The sequence below is a fragment of the Arachis hypogaea genome, chromosome 16, assembly GCF_003086295.3.
Source record: "Arachis hypogaea cultivar Tifrunner chromosome 16, arahy.Tifrunner.gnm2.J5K5, whole genome shotgun sequence".
NCBI classification, from domain to species: Eukaryota; Viridiplantae; Streptophyta; class Magnoliopsida; order Fabales; family Fabaceae; genus Arachis; species Arachis hypogaea.
In genome coordinates, this window is record NC_092051.1 from 10,799,233 (window position 1) to 10,807,933 (window position 8,701).

General features: G+C 28.9%; 2 protein-coding genes across 2 annotated transcripts; one reads left to right on the forward strand and one right to left on the reverse strand.

Moving 5' to 3' along the window:
• Positions 1-1,881: 1,881 nt before the first annotated feature.
• On the reverse strand, positions 1,882-3,193 carry LOC112758714 (uncharacterized). The gene is made up of 3 exons (XM_025807439.3): positions 3,053-3,193; positions 2,861-2,973; positions 1,882-2,773 (listed from the first exon to the last, which is right to left on the reverse strand). The coding sequence occupies exons 1-3, from the start codon at positions 3,150-3,152 to the stop codon at positions 2,480-2,482; spliced, it is 507 nt and encodes a 168-aa protein (XP_025663224.1). The 5' UTR covers positions 3,153-3,193; the 3' UTR covers positions 1,882-2,479.
• A 32-nt stretch (positions 3,194-3,225) lies between these two features.
• Positions 3,226-6,109, forward strand: LOC112759054 (CASP-like protein 1E1). Its single transcript, XM_025807880.2, has 2 exons — positions 3,226-4,995; positions 5,487-6,109. Exons 1-2 carry the CDS (start codon positions 4,760-4,762, stop codon positions 5,857-5,859), a joined length of 609 nt encoding a protein of 202 aa, XP_025663665.1. The 5' UTR covers positions 3,226-4,759; the 3' UTR covers positions 5,860-6,109.
• Positions 6,110-8,701: the final 2,592 nt, after the last annotated feature.

An 8,701-nucleotide genomic window follows, 5' to 3' on the forward strand; every position in this document is an offset into this window, starting at 1 on the left:
TTCGGTGTGTTACTGTATTTTATGTTATTTTATTTTTTAATCGAGCAAGGTGAAACGGTTAAATTAACAAGTCTATGGTTATAATATATTTTTTATTTTTTGTATTGTTTTTGGATCAAAGGTCACGAGATATTATTCTAGATGCTATCTAATAAGCCTAACTTAATCCCTTCATTATTTAATCATCTTTTGTTTTTTAACCTAAAATTATTTCATGATGTTCTTTTTCACTCTTACTAAAAAGGTAAGACTTAGTTATGTTTCAGTTTAGTCAAAATTTTGGAATTCAGATAAGTGAAATTTTGTCATGAATTTAGTTTTGGTGGCTAAAATTTTGTACAAAAAGTCAATTAACTTAAAAAAAAAAACTTAGGCTAATATATCTCCTCTAATATTAGCTCACATTAATGATCCAAAAATTGTATTAATTTGGAGCTACTTGTTGGAGGTTGTTATTAAAAATTCAATAGTGAGGTGTATGTGAATTTTCAATGTCGAAACAGAGATAAGCTTGAACTCTAAAGAGACATTCGAGATGCTGCCACGCAAAAATCTAACCAGAAATATTGTAAACAAATAATATGACATCATTATGTTGCTAATTGTCTTACTTAATTTAATATTGGAACATCAAATATGTTGCTGCAGCTAATGCCTATAATGGGATGTTAAATGAAATTGTGAGGTTATTTAAGATACAAATTTTAAGTATAAATTAAAGTAAGACTTAGAAATTAATTTGACGAAAAAAAAAACAGTGTTAGAAGAAGAAAAAGAAAGAAAAAAAAAAAGGAAATAGAGAAAAAAAGTTTCAATAGTAAAAAAATTTTAAATTATGGAGGTCATATATTTTATCACAATAATAATAAAAGAATTACATTAAAAGTTAAAAAGGACATATTAATAAAAATTGATGATTTGCAACAATAAATTTATGTTATAGATAAAAGTGCATTAATAAGGATTTAAATATGATAGACAATTAAAAAAATATTTACAAAATAAATAAATAAATAATTTATAAATATATTTGTTTTTCTATAAAAAGAATTTGATCCTTCTCTTTAAATATTACAAAAATTAATTTTTTTAATATTTTTTAGTAATTAAATTTCCCTAATAGTTCTTTAGAATAATTTTCTCTTCTATTCTTGGTATTGTTTTTGGATCAAAGGTCACGAGATATTATTGTGGATGGCTAGATGCTATCTAATAAACCTAATTCAATCCCTTAATTGTTTAATTCTCTTTTGTTTTTTAACCTAAAATTATTTCATGCTGTTCTTTTTTTATAATTCAACTAAACAACTTATTCACTCTTACTGAAAAGGTAAAACTTAGTTATGTTTCAGTTCGGTCAAAATTTAGGAATTCAGATAGGTGAAATTTTGTCATGAATCTAGTTTTGGTGGCTAAAATTTCGTACAGAAAGTTAATTAATGATGGTAAAAAAAAAAAAAAAACTTAGGCTAATGTATCTCCTCTAATGTTAGCTGACATGAATGATCCAAAAATTGTATTAATTTGGAGCTACTTGTTGGTTGTTGTTATTTAAAATTCGATAGTGGGGTGTATGTCAATTTTCAATGTCGAAACAGAGATAGGATTGAACTCTAAAGAGACATTTGAGATGCTGCCACGAAAAACTCTAACCAGAAATATTGTAAGCAAATAATATGACATCATTTATGTTCATGCTTTGTTTTAAACTTTTAATGCTTTCTAGTCTCCAGTATTTCTCTGTCTAACATTGACTTAAGAAGCTTCACAAATCAAAATTAAAATCGACTTTAGACTAGTGGTGATTATAGACTTAATAGTCAACTTGTGAGTTGGAAAAAAAGAAAAAATATATATAGAAACCAAGTCTTGAACAAACTCAATTTGAATAAAACCAAGGGTATTCCATTCCATTCCCTTTCATTCAGGCACTTTGTTCATACAAGGCACATAGAGATGGTTTGCAAGGAAATATGTATTGATTTCATGGGGCTTCTGATGGCGCTGGTTATTGCTCTGGCCCTCATGCTCATCTGCTCCACCTCGCCAAGGAGGAGGGTTGTCGTCCACCGCTGGCCTTACTAGCTTCTTCTTCATAATATGGCTGTGCTGTGTGTATCTTGTCACCAAAGTTTTTTCTGTTATCTTAAAGAGTTTGTATGAGCCGGGTATTTGATCAAGTGTTCATTACTATTTTTGTAAGTCTTTGTGTAAAACCATCTACTTTCTTCTATATCAAATAAAATTTCAGTTAAGAAATTTTCTCCTGCCTTGTTTGTGAGCTAAGATCTTTGTTCATATTATAAGACATAATAATTGTTTAAGACTCTAAGTTGGTTGTTAAATAGATCGAATTACCAATAAAATTTGTCTTAATCAACTTTTAATAACTCATAATATTTTATGGCATCAACAAAGATAGTTAACTTGAGTACAAAATTGCAAAATCAACAACTATTGGAATTGTTATATAATTTGATCAAGGGGATTTGGATGGTTGAATTTGATATGAGACTTGAATAGTATCCAAAAGATGCTGAATTCTGTATTTCATAAGAGGTTGCCCTTTTCTGGTTTTCTTAAGCATTTTGTCACGCAGAGCTTTTCTTCTGGCTTGGGCCTCTTCTCTCTCTTCCTTCTTAGCCATCAATATTGCCTCTCTTTCCATTCTTTCTCTCTCTTTCTCTTCATGCTTCTTTCTGTACAATTCTTCCAAACAATTCTTCCTCTTCTCACTCTCGCCCTTATCCTCTTTCATCACAGCACCATCGCTCTGCACCATCAAATAGAAAGTTTGAATTAATGGATTCAACTATTAGAATCATGAGCTAGCTATAACAGATATAATATATCGAAGAACCTCAATGATCAGTTTCTGTGCCGAGGAAGGATCGGTTTGCTCCTTTTGCTGCTTTAACATCTTCTTAAACTTCTTTATATTCTTCGCATTCTTATAGAATTCCTTTTGCTTCTCTGAACAAACAAGCATCACCTAAATCACTGCTTCAACCTCTATTACAATATAAAATTCTAAGAGCGAGAAGTAACATACTTATGAGAGCAGGGTTGTAATAACTTTTATCGGATTTCACATTGCCGGAATAGTTCTTCCTCTTTCTCATTCTTGCGTTGACTCCCTCGTTCTTCTTCATTGTGCTTTGTGGAATGCGAGAACAAAATGAAGAGTGGAAACCCTAATTTGCAGAAGAAGATTAATTGATCTATTTTTTTTTTTTGTCATAATTAATTGATTTATTTGACCAACCCATCAGCCAAATATTTTTTTTGGACTGGGTCCAATAACGAAATAAGGCCCATTTTGGTCTTCGCACCTTCGTTAACAAAAGGGACCAATACTAACATGAGCAAAAATAACATTATAATGTAGCCGGTCCAAAAACACCCATCATAATGTAGGTCGTGACTCGTGAGACAACGGATCGGGTTTGAATGATAGCCCAATACAGAAGTGGTGGCAATGCGGCAATGCCTTGTACTATTGTGAGCCATTATAATTTAAAAGTTTATAACACCCTTATAAGTTATAACAAAACAAATGTTATTTATAACTCCATCATTGTTTTAAATTTAAAAAATTATTTATACATTCACTTTTTAGTTTTTTTAGAGAATTAACTTTCTATTTAAATTAAATCTGACTTTCATTCCTAAAACTTTTCATACTCACCAAATATCATAACACTAATGAAATGAATTTAGAGTTTAGTATTTAACTTGTTTACGATTTAAGAATTTGAGTTTTGGATTTAAGATTTATTATTTGTTAAAATTATATTTTATTTTAAATTTAAATATACTAGTTTTTAGATATAAAAAAATAATTATATTATGTGTATATTAAAATATTAAATACACATTTAAAATAAGTTAAACAATATATATTTATACACAAAAAAATATTAGGAATTAATATTTTTTATTAATATTAAGCAACACTTTAGTCCAACACCTTATTTTTATACTATTAGAATTTATAATATATATTATAATTTGATCTTTGATGTTTAATTGTTTAGAGTTGATTATAATATTAGTTAAAAATAATAAATTTTATTAATCATCTAGAGGAAGTATAGGGAGCCAGGCCAATAGAGTATCATTACAATGTATACAATGGAGTTTAGGGATGTTCGATTATTAGATGTTTATTATTCCTGGTATCTGAATGGTTATTCTGGATAGTATGAGTGTATTGTGTTTGAGAAATTAGTAGTATTTTATCTTGAATATTCATTTTTTAACTCATATTAGGCCAAATAAACAGCCCATTATACACATTGTACATATACTTCATTGGCTCCCTAACGGACAATCATCTAACATTGTTCATACACAAATAAATAATAGCTGATTTAGTAACTCATTTTTGAGAGACATATAGTAATTTTTATTCAAAAAAAAAAAAACTTAAACCATTACATCTAAAGATATATTTTTTGTATTTAATTTTTTTACTAATATTTAACTAATACTCTAAATATTAATTACCGTATTCTAAATTTTAATAATATAAAATTTAACATCTCTCATATTCTTATTTTTAGCTAATCGTATTGAGTAACAATTAACTTGTATAGCAGTGTGTTGATGATGTAGCCGTTGGTAGAGAGATACATTAAATAGGGTACAAAGGCGTAGTACAAGTTGCCTTGAATGCTACTCCAACCTCCCCACCTTACCTTTCTCTTCTCATTCATATATTTGCCATCAGGTGTAGTAATAAGTAATAAAAACAAATATGGGCAGTAGTAGTGTGGAAGGTGGAGGACTGCAAAGCAACGTCAAGGTTGTGGAGAGGGCAATACTAATGGGGACGAGACGGCGCCCTTGCGAGGTCGTGGTGCGCCTTCTTGGCCTCTTTCTTACTCTTGTTGCCACCATCATCGTTGGTGTTGATAAAGAGACTAAGATCATTTCCTATGCTGGTATCAACTTCAAGGCCACTGCTAAGTGGGAATATCTCTCTGCTACCGTGTACGTATTTTATTATATATGTATCCATGCATCTCTCTTTTTCAAAGTGCTACATGCTATCTATTTATATATAAATCAATCCTAATCTTACAAATATATTAAAATTAGTCACTAAAATATATATTAAAATAAATTAAATTATACACATACAAACATATATATGATAGTTAATTTTAATAGTTGATTTTAAAGTGTAAATAATATTTTTATATATAAATATATATTATTTAATATTTTAAAAGTTATTATTAATTTTTTTTTGAGTGATAAAGAGTAGTATGGTGTTGATCCATTAATTATGGATGACAATACTAATAAAATGAGTTAATGGTTGTTTGGTTTTTATAGTATTTTTGTATTAGTATCTTTCTGTTCGTTTCAATTTGTTGTTGTGTTGAATTTTTTGTTTTAGAAAAATAATAATTTAAATATATATTTTATAAAATGATTGATTAATTATTTTTTTTGATTTTTTTTGGGAATTATTACAGATTTTTGTTGGTGTCAAACGCCATAGCATGCTCGTATGCAGCTGCATCTTTGGTGATGTTGGAGATGGCAAAAAGAAGAAGAAACGATAATAGTGATGTGTTATCTACTTCAGTAGTAGAGTTTGGTGTAACGGTGATGGACCTTGTAATGATGGGACTGTTATTCTCAGCAAATGGTGCTGCTGCTGCTGTGGGAGTAATCGCACAGAACGGAAACTCCCACATTCAATGGATGAAAGTTTGCAATGTCTTTGATGCATATTGTCGCCACATGACCGCTGCATTTCTCCTCTCTTTCTTTGCATCCATTTCATTCCTCTTCATGGTTCTTTTCTCTCTCGTCAAACTCCATTATTACAAGTTTTCTACTTAATTGTATTAATATTACATCATCATCACATCTTATTATAGTATATCATATCATATCATATGCTCATCAATAGTGTTCATGAAAATATATACTAGCGGTTAATTAATCTTATATATGTATGTTTGATTGATCTGAACGAATCAAAGTGTTTTTTTTCCTTTGCTCAGTTAATATTATTTAATATTGGAATAGCAGATGGTAGGTGTCTCTATTAATTTAAGAGCAGTGGAATAAATATACATACTTTGTTTTTGTGAAAGCAAGAGTGGGTTCGAGTAATTTCACTTTCTAAAGTAGGTAAACGCAGTAAAGGTATAACTACCCCAAGATCAATAGCTGTATATTTATATATATCCACCATCCTTATATATTGATTGGAAGTTAATGTTTCCTGCTGCTATTTTCCTATATATATATATATATATATATATAAACGATGAGAATAATGTGTGTGTAAAATCAGGTGCGTGAGCTCGTTACCAATTTATTTGGACATAAAAGAGAAATTGGAAAACGTAAACAAATATTAATTCATTAGACGTAAAATATCATACAAATTATTCAATCAAAATCTTCTTGATTAATTATGACTAGATCGATTAATTTTGGCTTCATCGCGCGCACTATGTAGCTAGCATGTTACGACTTTAGATAGAATGAAAGTTAAGAAAGTAAGAAAACCCACGAAAAAGTAAAATTTTGATCATTTTTTTTAAAAAAAAATGATATTTGTATACTACTTTTCAGCCACCAATTCAGCCACTCTCACTAAAATACAGTAAAAAATACGATTACGTATAAGGAAGCTAATACAATGCGCTGGTGCTGGAAGTTTTTTCCTCGCGCCAAAATTTCTTCTCTTCTTGTAGAGAGGGTTCCATTGCATGCACCTCACTTTTCTTCTCTTCTCTTCGATCACGCCAATCTCACTCCTCGCTTTCTTCTCTTCTCCACGTTTCCCTCTACTTTGCTTCACACCATTTTTTATTCTTGTTATCTTAGGGTTTTGATTATAATTTTTGATTCAATAGAATCCACAAATTTAAATGATGAGGTTTGTGTTTAATTTATTTGATATATTAATTTTTTATTCTTAATTTAATTTTAATTTTTGATTATCCATATTTATTTCTAATTTAATTTTAATTTTGTTGATTTAGTTATGCAAATACTTTTAATTTGGCTTATACTTCTAATATGTGGCTTTATTATGTACATTTATAAGTGTCAAAACTATTCGAGTGGAATATTTATGAGTATGTAACTCAAAACATAGAAATAGATTTGCATGTGGTGTGATGAGTTAGGTGAATTCTCCTTTGAGTGCAAAAGCAGCTGTTGAATGGCTCTTGCAATCCTCCAAATTTCATGTTAAATTGCTGCTAACCTTTCTCTTTCACTCGTTGCCTTTGATAATTCTTGTGTTATCGAATAAGCAATTCCAGAAAAAAAAAAAATCTAGCTCGCTTTCTTGGTCTCTTGAAGGCCCAAACACCTATAAGAAGCATTCATGTACGTTGTGCAATGAGAAAAATATTTTAGTTCTTGGATTGGAGCTAAATTGATAATTTTTATGTTTAAAATTTTTGTATTTGTATGTTTAGATCAGATGATGATGCTGATTCTATGAATATATAGAGGTTTAATGTTATATTTGACTATTGAGTTTGATTACCATATTTATCGAGTTTGATTATATTCAAGATCAATGCTATATTTGACTACTAAGTTTAATTATACATATTTATTGAGTTTGATTATACTTTTGTAAGCATAAGAAAAAGCTTGAATCTATTGTAGAAAAAATTGTTAAATAAGGTAGAAAGAAGCATACAAAGAATGTGAAAGAGAGATCACAGGCAAGTTCAGTGTTTGATTAGTTTTATTATTATTATTATTAAAATGCTTTATTATCACTATTGATTGCTATTTTTTTACCCAGTTGTGGAGTTACCTTTGGAGTTGAGCATTACATCTAACTAACCATATGGCTTTGTATCCTTGTCTAATTCAATGCAACAAAGTCACTATTTGAAAGAATAATAGTTTTATTTCTTTTTTAATAGATTTATTACATCTCTTGCATTTTTTTTTCTTTGTAATAATTTTAATTTTAATTTTACATGTGGTTAGTGAATTTACACTCAATATTTTGAGTTATCTGAGATTCTGAATTATTATTGGCTTAGGAACATAACCCTTTTTTTTAAGATGAACATTGAACTGAATAATTTTGGTATTGTGAACAAAGGTTAGGGTTGCTTTGGTCACTTTGAGATCTTTTGTATAATTTCAGTTCATTATTTATAAAATTACGTTCCATTATTTGTAAAAATTAGTTTATTGCTAGCTTCTTATGTTATGTAACAAGAAATATGATTTTGTCCAAGATTAAGTTTTCAATGTTTTCTAATGGTGCAGGATCTCCTATCTATTAAGAAGCTTACTTTTTTTAAGAAAAAGTTTTAGTAAACATGTATAATCAAATTCAGTAGTTAATAGCATCTAATTTGAGTATAATCAAACTCAATAAACACATATAATCAAACTCAGTAGTCAAACACTGAATCTGAGTATAATCAAACTCAGTAAACATGTATAATTAAACTCAATAGCTAAATATAGTATCGAACCTGAGTATAATCAAACTTAATAAACATGTATAATCAAACTCAGTAGTTAAATATAGCACCGAACTTGACTATAATCAAATTCAATAAATATGTATAACCAACCTCAATAGTCAAGCACTGAACCGGAGTATAATCAAACTCAATAAATATGTATAATCAAGCTCATTAGTCAAATATAGCACTAAACTTGAGTATAATCAAATTTAGTAAAC

Bases quoted from the DNA above. Each gene is read 5' to 3' on its own strand.
- LOC112758714 (XM_025807439.3), bottom strand. From the start codon at position 3,152: ATGAAGAAGAACGAGGGAGTCAACGCAAGAATGAGAAAGAGGAAGAAC. The intron at 2,974-3,052 runs GTATGTTACTTC...TTGTTTGTTCAG, and splicing joins TTACAACCCTGCTCTCATAA to AGAAGCAAAAGGAATTCTAT. The intron at 2,774-2,860 runs GTTCTTCGATAT...TTGATGGTGCAG, and splicing joins CACAGAAACTGATCATTGAG to AGCGATGGTGCTGTGATGAA.
- LOC112759054 (XM_025807880.2), top strand. From the start codon at position 4,760: ATGGGCAGTAGTAGTGTGGAAGGTGGAGGACTGCAAAGCAACGTCAAG. The intron at 4,996-5,486 runs GTACGTATTTTA...GAATTATTACAG, and splicing joins GAATATCTCTCTGCTACCGT to ATTTTTGTTGGTGTCAAACG.